General features: G+C 48.5%; 1 protein-coding gene across 1 annotated transcript; it reads left to right on the top strand.

Annotated features, from left to right (window-relative positions):
• The first annotated feature begins 2074 nt into the window (after nucleotides 1-2074).
• On the top strand, nucleotides 2075-13925 carry ARX (aristaless related homeobox). Its single transcript, XM_073328125.1, has 5 exons — nucleotides 2075-2446; nucleotides 4003-4684; nucleotides 7129-7174; nucleotides 9663-9991; nucleotides 12741-13925. Exons 1-5 carry the CDS (start codon nucleotides 2254-2256, stop codon nucleotides 12979-12981), a joined length of 1491 nt encoding a protein of 496 aa, XP_073184226.1. The 5' UTR covers nucleotides 2075-2253; the 3' UTR covers nucleotides 12982-13925.
• The last annotated feature ends 4291 nt before the right edge of the window (nucleotides 13926-18216 follow it).

Here is an 18216-nt window from a genome sequence, read left to right as displayed (position 1 = left end):
TATTTCCAAGGCCGGTTATTATATATATATATAGAGAGAGAGAATATACACACTTCTTATTTACAATTCTCTCTGTTTAAAGAAGCTCAAGTGAAGGATCCCGCATGAAAACTCTGTCTTGAGGACTGTGGATGTGTATGATTAATAGGAAAAATGGAGCTGTCTCCCACCCAGCTCTCGAATAAGCGCCTCATCTAAGTGTGCGAATGCATTATTTTAGGGTGACAAAGAAAACAAAAGCGAGATGCCTCCGACGTGTCTCGTGCGTTAGTAGGATGGGAACAGTAAATGCACATTTTAGCAGGAGACGAACTGATCATTAAAACATGCCAATTAAAATCGAACCCCAACTGTATAAACAGTGACCTTAAAATTCTGCTGGGGATGTAAATGCGATCGCTCGGTCAATGAGCAGGAAAAGAAAATCCCAGGCGCCTTTCAGCAGCCAAGATGTGTTTAAAGTGCCTGAGAAACTGTGCGCGTCAACCCAGAGGAGGGAAGGGAAAGGTAAGTGAGGAGCGAACGAAACCTTCTGGGTTTGAAAGTCCGGCACCTTCCCCGGGGATCTGGCCGTTCAGTTACCAACACTTCATGCAGCTCAAATTGTGTGTTAAATACTTCTGCCAAGGCAGCCCCGGAATGTCGATCACCCATTAGCATTTGAAAGCGTTATCCAGATGTTTATTACAGTAAAAATCCCAATTATGAATCCTTGTAATTTTAAATACGGACTGTAAGCGATTCAAGTAAGTTCCTTTGTAAAACGCTTTTCTTTTGACACATCCAATGAGGGAGAGCGGGCAGGCAGAAAACCAGACATGGATTTCTTTCTTCTGCACCCCCTCTTCCCCGGCCCTTGGCTTCTCCTCTTTGATTTTCGCTTGGCCCTAGACTGCACTGCAGACATCAGCAAGGAAACGGTGAGTTTGCTGGATACAGCTTTATCTCACCGGTGTTTTAGAATCACCGCTGTAGGTATCAGCTCTATTGTCAGACCCGTTTGGTAGATTTTAAACGGCCGCCCTTCCACAATGATCTCAATGTCGTGGGACATTGCTGGGTTTCCAGTGTAAAGGGAGATAAGGGACACTTCAGACCTTCTGTTTCCAAGCTGAAGATCCAGATGGAAAGTCAGTCGCAAATATGTTGATCCAGAGCTCGATTCTTATTCTCCCATTTCCTTCCAATGAAATTGCTGGTTTACCTCAGGTCAACCTTGGCATATGAAGGATTCGTCCTCCAGGGCATCGACTCCCCCCCTCCCCCCCGCGCAGAATATAACTTTTATAAACAATTTTAAATCTAGCCATTAAAGAGAAATCGGCTGTCGAGATGAAAGTCTTGTGTCTCCTGACACTGGCTTTTTATGTGTCTTTTCCCATCACCCAAGCCGTGTTGCCATCTACATACCTCCTTTTCTGCTGTTAAACCGCTGTTCAAGCGTAACTAGCAATGGATAGGTAACAGATCTGCAACAAGTGCGAGCTCATCCGTATTAGCCCCGCGAAAGTACCTTGAAAGCATTATTTTATTTCCAAACGACTACTCAAAACGTGCACTGACATTTGAAACCATTCCATATCCCAGTAAAGAAGAAAATGCCAACTGGAGATGTTCTGAACTGTTTTGAAAGCAATAACTGAACCTCGCATCCTGGTTGTTTAATAACCCGTACCCCTCTTTCCCTACCCCTACCCAGTAATTTAGAATTGTGGGAAACAATATATTTGACAGACACTCCCTTTCCCGGACGTGAGAGGTGGGGGGGGGGGGGTCAGTAGTGGAAGTAGCTGCAGAGAGATGGAGCAATAGGAGGACAGGGAGCTAGGGGTTTGGACTAGTTTGCTGAGTGAGGCGGGGTGGAAGTGAACGCTGCTCCGAGGGACGCGCCGAGGAACTTTTCCGCGCTGGTGCTGATCCCCGAGTGATCCAAACCGGGCTTTGCTCCGAGCTGGAAGCCTGAAGCGGCCCTGCCCCTGGCGAGAGCCAATCAGAGGGCGGCTCCCAGCACGTGGAGGAGAGGGACTCAAGAGCAAAGCAATTGCAGCTCACTACACTTGTTACTAGTGTCCTGAGCAGGAAGAGGGGCGAGTGGAGCCGCTGGTGGGGGGATTAAAAAACACTCCAGCCCAAGCAAAAACAACAACAACCAAAAAAACAAAAAGCCAACAACCGAGCCCCACACACACGCAGCCAGCCAGCCAGCCCGCCGGCCGAGCGAGGCAGCTCCTTACCGAGGGGAAAGCCAAAGCCATGAGCAATCAATACCAAGAAGAGAGCTGCTCTGAGAGGCCTGAATGTAAAAGTAAATCTCCAACTTTACTCTCCTCCTACTGCATAGACAGCATCCTGGGCAGGAGGAGCCCCTGTAAAATGAGATTGCTAGGAGCTGCTCAGAGCCTGCCTTCTCTGTCTAACCGGACAGAACAGGACAAGGCCGTGCAAGGTAAGCAACAAACGGCGGGTTGCAAGCAAAATCAGCTGGGGGAAAAGAAAAGTAAAAGTGCAGCTGGGAGGGAAGGGAAGGGAAGGGAAGGGGTGGGGAGGGCAGGGGGGAGACCCAAAGAAGACGCTCTATAGGCCTGTTAACCGCAAAGCCATTCAGAGCTCTAACCCCTGCTGGATCGCTCCCAATCTCGCTCGCTCGTTTTCGATCGCTCTGGCTCACACCGTGAGCATTTAGTTTGGTCATAAAAGTAATATATTTGTAGCGATCGGCTTATGTAAGCGAGAGGTCAGGAATAGCAGTTGCTGTTGGGATTAGCTCACCCCACCCCCTTCCAGCGTGTGGACAGGGGCTCTCTGAGCGGCGGAGACCCTGTAATTCTGGGGCGCTGAGGGTGTTCCGCAGTGGGGGAGCATTGCCATTGACTTGGGCGGATTTGGTTACCGCGATCGCATCTTCAGTTCAGATTATTCTTATTTATTATTAATTTGATTTTACTAAAGTTTAGTCCAGACTAAACTCTTCGCATTGCATGATACTGGGCTGGAACTGCTGGGAAACTGCGGCTTCCTTTTGCGCTGTTCTTAGCCTGACAAGTTCATCGTTCTTGCTGGGGATTTACCCTTTATGTCAGAAGTGAACACTATTAGATTCGTACCCTAGCTAAGCCGGATTCAATATTTTTCTGTAGTTTTATTAATTGAGACTCAGTATCGTTAAAGAAAAGCTGGAGGGGTGGGGATGGAAATCCTGCGTATTTGTTGTGTAAAACATTTCTCTGATCTCCTGTATGAAGTTCATGCTTGCTCTTGAGCGAGAAGGGGAATTAATAATTCGCCACCAAATCACATTTCCCATCTCTTTTCGTTTAGGGCTGTTTCGTCCCGCTCAAGGGCGGTTTAACCTCTGGGGAGATCATTCACAGCAGCGGGTTTTTCTTTCTCCTTGCCAGATAAACTTGCGATTTAGAATAATAGGCTTGTTTGAAACGGAAAATATCCAGTGAACACCGTTAGGGCAAAGGAAGCGAGACGAGCTAGAGCATCTCGGCCTTTGGGTGTGCCCCCCCCCTCGCCCCCCCGATTCCCCAGGGCTATTTCAGACTCTGATGGTAGCACGAAGTCTTTGGGTTAAAAGGGAAAAATGTGTTCTGCAGAGCGGGGGGAATAACCGGGGCGGGGAAAGGTTTGTTGAGCCCGCGCTACGGCCGGCAGGGATGAGCGATGGTCGCTTTATGCCACCAGCTCGGACCGGCTGCCCGCTGCAGGAGAGAAGCAGGCGGCTACACTGGGATGGACCGCTGGCAACTTTCCAGCCGGAGTCTGGAAGGGTGGGGAGCCGAAGGGGCCAGCGGGGTTTGAAGCTGACCATGGTGGGGGTCTCCTGCCGGCTGGGGACGGGGCTGGGGTCCCCGTGAGCCCCCCACTCACTCACCCACCCACCCACCCGGCTGGTGCCTTGCCCTGCCTTGCTGCCGCGGCTGCCCTGACCCGGTCTCTCTCTCTCTCTCTCTCTGTCTGTGCCCCGGCGGGCTGTGTGTGTCTGTCTCCCGGCAGGATCCCCCAAGGGGAGCCCCCCGTTCGAGCCCGCCGAGCTGCACCTGCCGCCCAAGCTGCGCCGCCTGTACGGGCCCGGAGGGGGCCGGCTGCTGCCGGGGGCGGCCGGGCCGCGGGGGGAGCGGGCGGAGGGGGCCGCCGCCCCGTCCTGGGACACGCTGAAGATCAGCCAGGCGCCCCAGGTCAGCATCAGCCGCAGCAAGTCGTACCGGGAGAACGCGCCCTTCGCGCCCCCGCCGCCCGCCCTGGACGAGCTGGGGCGCCCCGAGGAGAGGCCGGGCCCGGCGGCCGCGGGGGGCCCCGAGGAGGAGGACGAGGACGAGGAGGACGAGGAGCTGCTGGAGGAGGAGGAGGACGAGGACGAGGAGCTGGAGGAGGAGGACGAGGAGGAGCTGCTGGGGGAGGCCGGCGGGGGGCTCCTGAAGGAGCCCAGGCGCGGCGCTGCCCCCGCCGCGGGGCCCGAGGGTGGGGAGCTGTCCCCCAAGGAGGAGCTGCTGCTGCACCCGGAGGACGCCGAGGGCAAGGACGGCGAGGACAGCGTGTGCCTGTCGGCGGGCAGCGACTCCGAGGAGGGGCTGCTCAAGAGGAAGCAGCGGCGCTACCGCACCACCTTCACCAGCTACCAGCTGGAGGAGCTGGAGAGGGCCTTCCAGAAAACCCACTACCCAGACGTCTTCACCAGGTACCGGCTGAGGGGGCGTCGCGGATCGCAGCCTGCCCGGCTGGGCACAGGGCCCTTCCCACCCCGCAGCTGCGCTGTGCCCGGAGGCAGTTCCCGGGGCTGGCTGGCTGAGTGGAGAAGGCGCCTTGGCGTTTCTCTCTCACACACGTCCCTGAGTTTCTCTGCTGGCCACAATCCCCAGGAGTTTCCTCTCCGTCTCACCCGGGCCTTTCCTGAATCCCCCTCGGATCAGCTGGGAAGAGAGTTCTCCCCCCGCTTTAGTCAGCTGTAGACGCAGTCTCTACTGCAGAAATAGCTGCTCTGTTAGCGGGAGAAGGAGGGGGGCGGCCACAGGAAAGGAGAGAAACTTCTGCCATTAGTTTGTCTTCACTGCAGAGCCAGTTGGCCAAGGGCAGGTAGTATCTGTCCAGCTCCTCCCTAAACCAAATAGTGTCCTATTTTTATCCCATGCCTTGATCCGTCTTCAGATCCACCAGCAAGCTAGCTGAGTATCCATTACGCTTTTCCCAGTGCAAGCTGGAACCCTGCCCTGTCCAGGGAAGTCCTGTAAAAAAAGATCAAAGTATTCCAGCTTTGGGTTCTTAGAATATTTAGCTAGATAATAGCTCCGCTAAAATACTGCGTGTAACGTGTTTAACCTCTGCGTATGGATATGTGCAGAGAGATACAAACTTAGATCGGAGTCAGAGAGGGGTGGGGGTGATATTCTCCTACACACAGTAGGGTCTAAAGAAAAGGAGTACTTGTGGCACCTTAGCGACTAAGTCCCCCTTTTCTTTTTGCGAATACTGAAACCTGATAGTAGGGTCTGTTGGTGTTGTATACACTTCATCTACAGCTCATTTACTGTCCTTGCCCAGAAACACAGAGAAAAATTTTCGAATGGGAATTAGGTGTATCTTGTGTTCGTTTACAGTTCTGACGGGCTCTTTCCCATTCTCCTCCTTTTCACACACACCCGTCCAGTCTCCTTAGCCCAGAAACTCGTTTGATTTACACCGCCTGCTTTTTTTTTTCTTCCCCTGAATTTTGAAGCCAGATCTCGAGGAGACCCTGTCAAAAGGGGAGAGAAAAAAATAAGGAGAGAGTAACCTCTAGAGAATGTTAAAACCACGGTCAGACCCCCAATTTCATAGCTCGCCGTTGTCACTAAAAGAAGGAAAGTCAACCCTCTTTTTGAACAAAAAGCAAAAACAAAAAAACAGTGCGGCGTGGAAACGCTTAAATGGGGATTTAACTGTGGGACCCGGAGTGCACTTATGCTCTGCTGCCTCTAACATTTCTGCAGCCTCCAGACGGCAACGAAACTCTTTCCCCAGAAGACACAATTGCTAACACCTTTAACAGCCCAAGGCCTTCCGCGCCGTTTTGCGCTGCCTGAATACTGCAGAGCTGCGCTCCAGGACGGGTAGTTTAGCTACAAGCTCCTGGAGGGAAACGGGAAAAATCCAACAGGCCTTTTTTTGTTGTTGTCGCTTCTGCGATTCCTGAGCCTTTTCTCTGGCTGGACATTTAAACAGAAAGCTGTCAGCCGGCTCGGAGACTTGAGTTAAAATGGCAAGCGCTTGTTGTGTGGCGAAAGGGAAGGCGGCTCGTGTTTGGCTTCCCTCGGGCTCGAGGCTTTGAAAGTTGCAGGTGAGGCTGAGGGGGTCTGAAAGAAAACAGCCTCTTTGCAGCCCGGGGTCCCTTGGCCAGCCCAGCTCTTTCTTTTTAGCGGGGGGAGAGCCAATTATGCTCCGCGCTCTCATATTTTAGGTAAACAGATTACGAGCAGTTTTAATGGTTTCCGATTTGCCTTCATTATTGCAATAATAACTGCAATGAAGGGGTAGGGTTTCAGCTAAATTGCCCCCCCCCCCGCCCCCCAGCGCGCGCTGTGTAGAGTTTGCGGTGGGCATTGGAAACACCAAGCGTTTCCTGGGTTGGAAACGAATGAGTTTTTAAGGCACACACTGTGACGGGCGAAGGTCTTTGCGCATGGTCTGACCCGGGGGCGACTTCGCCCCCTTTGCCCTCTAGCATCTCCTGCTCGCTTGCGGAGGGGAAACGTGCAAGAAGCCCTTCCCCTACGATTGCTCCACAGGCCGCGGGGCTGGCAAGCAGGCGGGGTGTGAGCACCGGGAGCCAACCTGCGCTGACTTCAGCCCCGGCGGAGTTTTGCGGGGCAGACCGTGGCTCCGGGGGTTAGGCTAGGGCTGCCCCCGGATACTCCCCTGGCAGGGCTCTGGGGGCCGTGGCCTGCCGGTGGTGGGTGCGCTGTGTTTGCGCTCAGACCAGGCACACGGCAGGGGGCTCGATCCTGCTCCCATTCGTGTCCCCCGGAGCTCGGCCATTGACTCGAGACCCCCCTCCCCGGCCGGGCTCTGGGGACGGGGCAGAGCTGCCCTGCGCCCCCGAGGGGAGTCTCACGGCGCGGTGTCTCTGTGTGCTTGTTTCCCTCCCAGGGAGGAGCTGGCCATGCGGCTGGATCTGACCGAAGCCCGAGTGCAGGTGAGTCCGGGCGAGAGCTGGGGCGGGTGCGCGGTCTCCCCACCCCGCAGGGAGCCGGTGGATGCCCGCGGGGCCCTGGCCAGCCAAGCCGAGCAGCACCCGCTGGGACAGGGCTCAGCCCTGCGCGGGTGGGTTGGAAACCATCCCTGGTGCCTTTGCCTCTCCTGCGGGGTGTTCTCCAGAGGCACGCTGGGGTGGGGAGGCCGTGGGGGGCTGGCCCCTGGGGACAGTGTGGTGGGCAGGGGAGAGACCGGAGGAAACGAATCGCCCCTCCTCCCACCAAACCCCCAACCGACCCCAGGAAATCAGCCGGCGAAACCCAGTTGGATTAAAATCGCCCGGCCACGCGGGGTTTTGGTTGTTAGACAAACCCGCTCTGCTCCAAGCAGGTATTTGGCCGTGATTAAATCTCCAATCGGGCTTCATAAAAGCCCACTTAGTGCTAGAACAAACAGGGCCATTTGAAGGCGAAATGTTGTTTGATTTCCTCTCCGCCTGCACAAGGGGCTGGCTAATGCTATTTGATTTCCCATTTTTGATAGCAATAAGCCCGCATTGATCTAATAGTGAGTGAGTGCAATGCTATTAAAGGTGTTTGCAGCCCCATACCAGAGTGCATTTCCTAACCCAAGTCTCATAACCAAAGAGACGATAAACATTGGGATGCCCTGATTGCCAACAGAAAACAGATGTCTCTGGGTCTGAAGCTGAGCAAATCACTTTACAGTTAAAATCAGGCGCTGATAAAGCATAATAAATTCCATATGGCTCATTTAATACACAACAGCTTCTTGCATTAGAGGGGCTAATGATGAGATTTGTCCCCTCCTTTCTGTTGACACATTTCTCCATTGTCAAACAGAGATGTGACAGCAAATCAGTATTTTCAGCTCAGGGGAACAAGTCGTGGGAAAGTTAAATAACTTTTAAAAAGAAAGACACCCCCTTTCTCTCTTCTCCTATTCACTGGAGGAGATGTAATTAAGGGAATATGAATTATGAGAGTCCCTTCGTTTACCTTTTGGGTGTACTCAGACTTATTAATTCAATAATGGGGAATTGCAGCGGGGACAGCTTGCTAATTGAGTTTTAGTTGGGAGAGACGATCCGGTTGTAGAAGATTTTGGCTTCCTTTAAGAACATTATGTCTCTTCATACGTACGTCTCCACATAGCATAGTTGCTTTTATTCGTTTAGCTGCAGTAGAGATGGGGGTTCATAATGATCTGCCAAACGTGAGCTACATTTAAAGGTGAAAATTCAACCCCCACGGCTCCACAAAATTAACAGATTATGTCTCTTTCAAAGGCTCTCCTTTGATGTGTGATATTTATACTTTGCTATTAAGCAAACATTTTCCGTTAAAATGTGGTGTTTTATTAATTTCTCCTGTTTCAAAGAACAAACAGGTTTTGATTAACGAATGTTTAGGGTGAGGTTGCAATTCCGTGGCTGGCTAACAAAGTCATGTAAACTAAATCCTAAGAGTACAGCTGGGACATGCATATTATTCCTTCAATAGCTTCCTGATTTTTTTTTAAATATTACATTTTACTTGCAGTCCCGATTTTGTATTGCTTTTAATCTTTAAAAAGCTGAATGAGCCTAAAATGATACCATTTGTAAATATTAACGTCAGTGAAAGATACCATGCAGATCTTAGTGTGGGTGTGTGTATGGATCACATCATAAAAATAATTTAGTTCTAGTGGGAATTAATTTTTAGAACATTTGACTACAGCAATAATGTTTCAGTTAAAATGTCCATAAAAGAAAGCATTATTGTATGCTGCCAAAACCACCACCATGCTGTCAAGTATTTAAATTAAAACGTTTTACTCTCCACTCAAACCAGTAGGATTCCTCTGGAAAATGGATACATGTTAGCTGAAAAAGAAACTTCCGAATATTATACTGTGTGTTAAATGTTACGTACATTCAGAGTATTCAGTACACACGTGTGTGCTTATTTATACCTGTGAAACGTAAATCCGGAGACGAGATACTATTTATATAGTATATAGCATAAGCAACCAGACTAAGGATAAAAGGCTTAACGGGTCAGCGCCACCCTAGCCTCATACTTTCCTCCAAAGAGGCAATCACTTTACCAGCAGGGTAAATATATAAACCAGGAGAAGATGATAAAAACGCTTTCATGAAAGGTAACCATGCACGCCCACTTCAGGGCTTGTTTAATCCTGTCTTAATGTGCGAGTTATTTGACCAACCCAGGCCATTTATTACTCCATGTAATAACAACAAAGCATCTCTCTCCCCCCCCCCCCAACCCCTCCAAATGTTACCTGGAACAACTGCCATTTGTAGTCTAAAATCCTATCCAGTTCTGACCTCCTGCCTGCTGAGGGTTTGGGGTAGAAATGCTCGAGACCTATCCGGAAAATTTACCATGTCTGCTGGGCAAAACATTTGGAGAGGAGGCCAGAAATATGTAAACTATTAAAACCAATTTTCTTTTGGCTTTCAGGTATGGTTCCAGAACCGTAGGGCTAAATGGCGGAAGAGGGAAAAGGCTGGGGCTCAGACACACACCCCAGGTTTGCCTTTCCCTGGTCCCCTGTCAGCAACTCACCCACTCAGTCCATACCTTGATGCTAGTCCTTTCCCTCCTCATCACCCAGCTCTAGACTCCGCCTGGACTGCTGCTGCAGCAGCTGCTGCCGCCGCCTTCCCTAGTCTACCTCCTCCGCCTGGTTCTGCAACTTTGCCACCAAGTGGGACTCCGCTAGGCCTCAGCACTTTCCTGGGCGCAGCTGTATTCCGGCATCCAGCCTTCATCAGCCCTGCATTTGGCAGGTAACACGTTCAACGGTTTCCATTTGCCAAAGCGGTGTATACACAGTACAGGGGGGTGGAGGTTTGGGGCGGGGGGGGGGAGTGCGTGCCATGGAACATGGCTTTCCGGAGCCACGACCGCCTACTGCAATCCAGCTTGTGTTCAATTAACGCACTTCTCTTGCCTGGATTAGTTAGGCACCTCTTAGTTGAATTTACACTACAGATTATTCGGGGTGGTGGGGGAGGGAGGGGAAGGGAAAGGGGAAAAAAAGGACAAGTGAGGGGAAGTGGCAGACTTCCAAGCACTTGACGTCTGCATGCTACAACCTGACTCATTAATGTGCAGTGCTCCGAGTCTCAGGTGGAGCTTAATGTTAATAGAACTGTCTTGAAAGAGTAACAAGAAAGTTTTCGAAGAGTTGCTCTGGTGTGAGGGTTGGTGGCAGTGAGTCAAGAAGGAAAGGCAACTTCTCACCCTGAAGCTGGTATCCCACAAGTGACTTGGCGCCGATGATGCTTCCCCGGTAGAGCCGGGTGAATAATTTGTAGCGTGTAATTTGATTAATTTTACCTCTTTTGCTGTTCACAAATTGCCCTCGAGCAGCCTATCGTTTTCTTGAACGTATTAGTTATTTAAAACCATTCACAGAATTATAACGACTCTGGGTTGGTAGATCTCTGGCAAGCAGTTCATTGTGGATTATTTGATGTTCGAAATTCGAGCTGTGTTGGTTAGTGTTGATTGGACGCACAGGTCACATGTTACGCTTCGGTTCCCTGACTAGATGAGGGTAACTCTTAGAATCAGATTGTCACCAGGAATATTCACGTCTACTAATTCAAAATCTGCTCTCTGGGAATATTCTCTTATATCTGGTAGACAGACATTCACGGTTTCCACAAACATTCCTGTCCCAGCGCATCACTCGCTAGAGTATTTGTAGCAAGGGGACACAATACAGGTGAAGCATTAAATAATTAGTAGGACTCGTCGTAAAAATTGTTTTGGAGTATTTGCTCGGCTCTGTTTCTCAGTGTGTTTTATACCTAAATCTACCAGTCGTGTAAGACACTGAAATAAAAGAAACGATTCACGTATATTATAGCTTACTTTATTTAAATGAAAACCAAATGATGAACTAAAAAGTCTGTAGTTAATCACACAGACAGAGAAACAATGGAAGGATTTATTAAGTTGGAGAGAGCAGTGAAAATAAAACTGAATGTAACTGCAAGGATCTCTGTTTAGGAGAACAAAGAAATAATAGATTCATCCAACTGAGCAGCCACTTTAATCGTCGGGAAGAAAATTTTAAAAAAATCTAAGTCAAATTAGTTTCTTAGTCTAAACCAATACAATTAAACAGTTTATGCATCAAATTGTAGTCAGTGACTCAATTTACCTAATGGAACAAGTGATGTTACAGTGCTGTCACGCCCCCTGCCTAGAGCGATGACTTCACAGTTTATCACTTCTCTTGTACCATTAGTGCAGTCCTTCTACGGGTTGTTTTTTCTTTCTGACAACAAATTGAAAAGTGAATTGTAAAAGCTTACTAACTCGGCCTGGATAATGGGCTATACGATTAAAATAGGCATGACAGAGCAAATTCACATCCACCTTGAAATGTAGTATTTCACTATGTATTAGGTGATTTAAAACGGTTAAATTTAACAAGTTCACCACAACAGGGATTGCCTCCCACTAATCAAACCTATCATTGTTTTGATATATATAGTATTGCTAGATTTTACCAGTAGAATTCGAGGTTCTGAAGAACCTAAAAGCTTGTGTTCAACTGAGCAGTAATTGACCTTTTAAAGGGAATGCGTTCCATTCTTGCCAATCTTAATACTTAATATCTGCATCAAAGACTCAGAAAGAAAAAAAAATCGCAGCAGCCAATATGGGAGCTTAGCATGCTAGGGCTTAGTATGTAGACCCTGATGCCTTCAAGGAACACAGTTCAGTTCCTAGCCGTGATGATGTCAATAATCACATCCTTGGTTAATGGAGAGTCTGTACATCTTGATGTGCCAGTCAAGGGGGTCACTTGCACTCTTCAGAGTGACTGCTCTGGTGAGAGAAGTAAGAAAAACTAGAGGGAAGGCATTTAAAAGATTGTGTCATTGAGCCTGGATGCTAGGTTGCTGGATAATAATTGGCATTCCACTGTGAGGAAATCAACAGGAATGCCACTTCCTGCTGGTATGGGCATCAGTGCTGAGGAACGGTTAAGACACTTTGGGCATCAGGACAGTAGAACCTTTAAAAGAGGAAGATGATTGTGGAAGGGGGAAGGGAAAGGCAGAAATCCACTGGGGGAAAAGAGAGGAATAGTATAATGGAAGAGTTTAATGTGTGCAGCGTTTCTATTTTAAATGATAGCTAAGGAGAAAACAATCCCCCAAAGCGTTTCATTTTGGAATTCCTCTCCCTATTAAGTGTAAATCACAGTATCAACTGCTCCTGACAGTGTGCTCTAGTGTGAGCTGCTGTCACCAGCAAATCTGAGAGAATTAGACTCGCTTTTTAAAAATCTTTTGACTGCCAGTGTTGAGATTTTTTTTCAACGTCTTTGTCTTTTCTACATTAGTGATAACACTTCGCTGCTTAGCTCTGACATGAACTCAGTGGAAGCGAACAGGGAAAGGGGAAAAAAGGAACAGATATGACAACGCTGGTCACCTTATTCTGACAGAACAGCAACAGACATCCTCACATAAGCTGCCTTGGTTTTGACCAAAATGTTTACTTTACTTGCAGGCTCTTTTCCACTATGGCTCCCCTGACTAGTGCTTCCACTGCTGCTGCCCTACTGAGACAGCCCACTCCTGCCGTGGAAAGTGCAGTGCAATCAAGTGGGCTATCAGATCCAGCAACAGCTGCAGCAGACAGACGGGCTTCTAGCATAGCAGCTCTGAGGCTGAAAGCAAAAGAACACGCAGCTCAGCTCACACAGCTCAATATTATCCCTGGAAACAGCACAGGGAAAGAGGTGTGCTAAAATAAATAAATAAATAAAGGTCACCTCAGCTAGCACGAATCAAGACCAAATGGAAAAAGAGGACCAGCGACTAAGACATTGGATAGGTTCTCGGGTTAGGAACTTGAAGAAAGCAAGCATCAGCACTCACATGAGTGAACCAACATTTACAAGCTCCTGAATAAGTAACTCCTTGGCTGGTACATTTTAAAACTGTACACTACATTAATTTCTTCATTGGTCATTAGACAAAAAGAGCTCCTAATAAGATATCATATTATATAGAATTAAAGTTACATCCCTTCCTCTCCCCCCCCCCCTTTTCTGGACATCTGGCTAAATAAAATAAATAAATAAATTGCAATTTCCAAAAAATTACCTAAACCTCCCACACAGCTTCTTAAAATAACATCTTAGGCTATTAAGTCGGTCTATCAGGAGCACTGGAGAACTATTGTACATGTTATTGCAGCCAGCTGCATATTATTAACCAAGGACGCTGCCAGTGCAGAATGAAAGTGAATTTGATGCTGTAAGATAACCAGTGCACTTAAAGGAAAGGGGTATATCTTTTTCTTGTTATATTCTTTAACACTACACCAACCAAGGTTTTTTTTATCAAACCAAAGGGAAATACACTGCTAGAATATGGACTGTTTAAGTCACTAAACTGTGATTATTGATTCTGTACATACCATTGTTATAAAAAAGAACAGAGCTTTGTATATTTGAAATGTTATAAAACAATTGCACTCAGTGTAGTGTTGTAAAAGTTTGTCATTCTGTAGATTCTTACTGTGTTGTAGATATAATAGGGTTCCTAGACAAATATTTATGTACAACCCCTTTATTTAACTTATTAACTGTAGAGGTTTCCGAAACCCTAAAAAGGCAATGGTACAGTACTTTTGTGTAATGTCGTTATTGTTAACACTTTTCCTTGCTATTAGGTGGAGAAGTGCCACACACAGAAAATAAAATATATATATATAAATATATATATGTTTAACAAAAAGATTGTGAAGGCTACATTGAAGTATATGGCATTTAATAGCGTCATTGGAAATAACCATGGAAATAGCAGCGGTGTAACAAATATGGTCTATTATAACTGTCCAAAAGATTGTTACCCCCCCAAAACTGCTGTAGGAGGAAGCTGAGATTCCTGTCTTTAGTAGGGGCGGGTTTTTCTTGTTTTAAGTCAACAAAACAGGAATTTCTTTGAACAGATTGAACGTTGAATGCGTTTCTAAGACGCCTGCCCTAAAAATCCGAACAATTTGAAACTGGCTGAGAAGCAGAACCCTCCTACAGTCATGCGTGGCAGGTTCCAGCCTGGGTGTGGCTATTGTATGTATTAAATGTCATACAGACTTCAAGTCGGCCGCCACCTGCTTCCAGGGCAACACTGATTTAGGCAAAGGGGGGCAGGCTTGTGGAAGCGGTGGGGAGACGCCCGTGCTCTGGGCCTTGCAGCTCAGGGGAACTGGAGGACGTCAAACTTGTAGACCTCTTGGCGAAGGTGGTTGTAGCTTCCTGGTAAACGCAGTTATTCCTCTACCTGGCCAGCCACAACTAGGGCAATCTGACAAGGCCTAGACCCTGGGGGCCAGCCAGAGAGGGCGGGGAGCCTGGAGAGGAGTTTCAATCTGGGCTTTTACTCGGGGGTGTGGGGGGCTGTCTGTGAGTAGGGCATTGGCACGATGTGTCCTGATTCCTGCACTGATCCGGCCGGTCCCTGCGGGTCTGGTTTGGAAGGGAAGGGCTGTGCGGGGGGAGGGGAGTGACCCCGGCTGGCACTGGCGGGAAGCCAGGCTGTTGGGGGACGGACACTGGGGGTGGGGGTGGGGGGGCACCAGCAGCGGGGGAAATGCGCCGCTAAATGTGCCCTGAGAGGTGCCCAGCGCTAGTCCCGGCTCGCACCCGGCCCTCCCCTCACCGGCTCCAGCGCGGGGAACAAGCTCGGGGAGGCCCGGCGGGGTCGGGACGGGGGTGTGTGTGTGTAAACGAGCGGCAGAGCCGCAATCCGGTTCCAGGCGTCCGAAGCGTCGGGGGCAGAGTCCCGCGCCGCTGCCTCCCCGCGCGGTTTTGCCCGTGAGGGTGGCGAGGCGGGAAAGCCCGTCTCGGGCCGCGCTTCCCTCCCCGCGCGGCCCGCCCGTGCCCCGAGGTGCTGCTGGCAGGGGCCGCGCCGGCCCCCCCTCGCTTTAGGAGCTGGCAGTGCGGGGGCCCGGTAGCTGCTCCCAGGCTGGCCCGCCGGCGGGTTTGAAGCCATCGCTTCTCCTTTGACCCTTCCCCGGAGCAGAAGCAAATCGCGTGACCCCCCCCCACCGCCAGCCACGGCTCACAACTCGGGCCGGCCGATAGCCGCGCCGGGCCTTGTTTCACCAGCCTCCTCATCCCGGCTCCCTCGGCTGCTGCGAACACGCCCCAGGCCAAGGCCCCCTGTTCTTTCAAGCTGCTCGTCCCGCGCCCCAGCTTCCCCGTCAGCACCCCCCCCCCGCCCGCGGCCCCCTGACTTCCAGCCGGGCTCCCTGTTCAACAGCTGACGGGGCACGCATGACAAACGCCCAGCAGCTTTTCCAAGCGGCAAAAGAAACCCATTTTCTTCCCCCTCCGCCCCTCCCCGAGCGCTGAATGCGGGGGGCTGGAGCGAGGCACTGGAGCGTGCTTAGAGGATGTTATGAGATTTTCCAGAATGATTTAATCGAATTGTGAAGCATTATTAATGAATGGCAACCCACTTCGGCCCTAATATCTGGGAACGCTTCGCTACAATGCAAAGGGAGCATGACCCTCCCCGTCTCAACCTCAAACAAACCCCCCCCCCCAGTCTTTACAATCGCCAAAGAAATATTGACGCTTGTATGTAGACTCACGGCGACCCGATTCTCTCCCAGGGCCAAATCTCCCACCATCTGTTTTCACATGTCGAAGCCAACAAGAGTTCCCAGCCCAGGGTTTCCCTTACTCCCTGGTCCGCCCCAGGGCTGGCAAGACAGGAGGCTCCAGACTCCTGCAACACGCAGCGACTCTGGCAGCCTGGGGGCACGGATACCGACGCTCTTCAAAGGCAGCTCGGCGGAGTGAAAACTGGTGCGCAAGGCACCCTGACCGCAGCAGACAGAACACGGGGCAGATTTCATTTCCCCCCCGTCCGGAATTTGGGTTTGCATACGTTTTCTGTTTTATAAAGAGATGGTTGCAGCGGGATTTCTCCGGGGTAGAATTAAGAGGTGCAAACCCCAGAGGAAGGTACATATTATTTCTCTGATCCCCCCAGCGCCCCCGGCTGTGTGGGGAGGGGATCACACACAGAGAGGCCACTTCGACAGACCTGAATTGTTTGTTTTTATGAACAAGCTACAGTTCCCCCAAATAACTATACATTTCCCTGACAGCATTATATAGACACATATATATTTTAGAGTTTTCAAAGAAAAATAACGTTTGCTCCCGGACGTTATTAACTGTACAGTCTGAAGTACGCATTTTTACTGCAAAGAAAAGGGAATCATTATCAAGCCATTACGCATTAAGAAATGTCATTCAGTCATTTTTATTCTTTCTGCTGAAATCTTCGTAAAAGCCCGAATCATACTTCCACAAGCAGCAATTTTGCTAATCCAGGGGGTTATTACTCTGGACCCTTATTAGGATCTATACTACTGGCAAGCAATCCTATAACGTTCTCAAAAGAAGTTTACCTCCGTGTTATAAAACCAGTAGTGGTATTTATACTGTGCAATAATTAGTGTATTACTTGAATCCACTAACAGGTTCATTTTATCTCTGCACAAAACCTCTGGTCTGCTTATAGAAAGCTTGTGCCTCCTTTGGCGCTGTTAAAGTGGTGACAGAGTGAATGAAGGCTGGTAGCACTTTCTCCTTTTGCCTTGCCTTAATTCCCATCTCTTTCTGCTCTCATCCAATTAGTGCAGTGTATTAAGCGGTTTATCATCTCATAGTCAGCTATTGAGAGAAACAAGGCGAACACTTTGCAATAGAGCCTGCTCTCCTTTGACACCCTCAGGTACTTACATATTCCACTGTGCTATGAATAATAGAGGAAGAATAGAGCACTAATTCCCTCATCAAAGAATGCCTTGTCTGCTGCTTTGCTCAACAACACCATTCTGATCAAAAGAAAAGCAATAAAGCTTAGCATAACAAAACGAAACCTACTTATTAGCTTAGTGGTTAAATTAATGCAGAGCCGCTGCTATTCAAAACCAAGGTTTGAAAACAGCCTCCAATAACCTGATAATGCTGCCTTCGGGATGAAGGAATTTTAATCTGAAATTTGAAGCTGGCACAGATGAGTTAATCTATTAAACTGCTATAAGGAGAATTCACCACGAACTGTTCAATTAAGAAATATTTAAGGTGCTCTATAAGATAGACAAGTAGAGCAAAAGGGAAGATGGGCCGAAGTTTGGAATTAGCAAAGTGCATTTTGCAATGAAAAAGGGAATTTTGGCAGAGGACCAAATGGATTTATGGTATGAATTTGTTTTTAATAACACATAAATGCCCTATGTGAAGTCTGGCGTCTTAGTTTATGTATCAGCATTGCTCTCCCCAAACTGTGGAAAAAAAAAAAGAATGAAAAAAATATGTTTAACTGTAGTAGATGAGGGGGCTGCAGCAGGGAGAGGTACAAGGGAGAATGTGGAATAATTCAGCCTAGATCAGTTTCAAAATACAAGCCTGTGAACTTCAACCTTTCCCAAATTATTTACAGCACTACATCAACTATCGCCATTTCCTATGTAGATAGAATATTGAAAAAAATATAGAAAGATGATTTTGCATTTCCCAGCCTTTCTCCAGGACCAAAAAGAGACAAATTGCTTAGGGCTTATTAGTAAGGAAAAAGGCAGTTGTTCCTTGCCAGGAATTCAACTCTTATCTGAGACGAAGCAAAAATTGCCTGAAATTGGGAAAAGCATTCATTTCTGATTCGCCATCTGATTGTGTCTGGCTACAGTTGTTGTAGAGAGGATTTTGTCTTTTCTGTATCATAAAAACAGGGCTTAATCCTTCTTTTCTGGGTGATGGACGTACAACTTTACTGGAGTTACAAATAGGGATACTATATATTGCTGCACTCTTCCCAATTATTCCACAACCTTCATTTAATTTAAAACTCCCTAACCTTATAAACTAACAGACTATTCAACAATGATTATACAGATACATAAAAATGCCAGAGTAAACATTTTATTTGTATATAATACTTACATGTCTTGAAGAATG

This window comes from Lepidochelys kempii, chromosome 1, assembly GCF_965140265.1.
Source record: "Lepidochelys kempii isolate rLepKem1 chromosome 1, rLepKem1.hap2, whole genome shotgun sequence".
Taxonomy (NCBI): Eukaryota; Metazoa; Chordata; order Testudines; family Cheloniidae; genus Lepidochelys; species Lepidochelys kempii.
This window is presented reverse-complemented; position numbering and strand designations above follow the sequence as displayed.

Excerpts from the sequence above, each read along its gene's own strand:
- ARX (XM_073328125.1), top strand. The coding sequence starts at position 2,254 with ATGAGCAATCAATACCAAGAAGAGAGCTGCTCTGAGAGGCCTGAATGT. Across the intron at positions 7,175-9,662 it reads TGACCGAAGCCCGAGTGCAG|GTATGGTTCCAGAACCGTAG; the intron begins GTGAGTCCGGGC and ends TTTGGCTTTCAG. Across the intron at positions 9,992-12,740 it reads ATCAGCCCTGCATTTGGCAG|GCTCTTTTCCACTATGGCTC; the intron begins GTAACACGTTCA and ends CTTTACTTGCAG.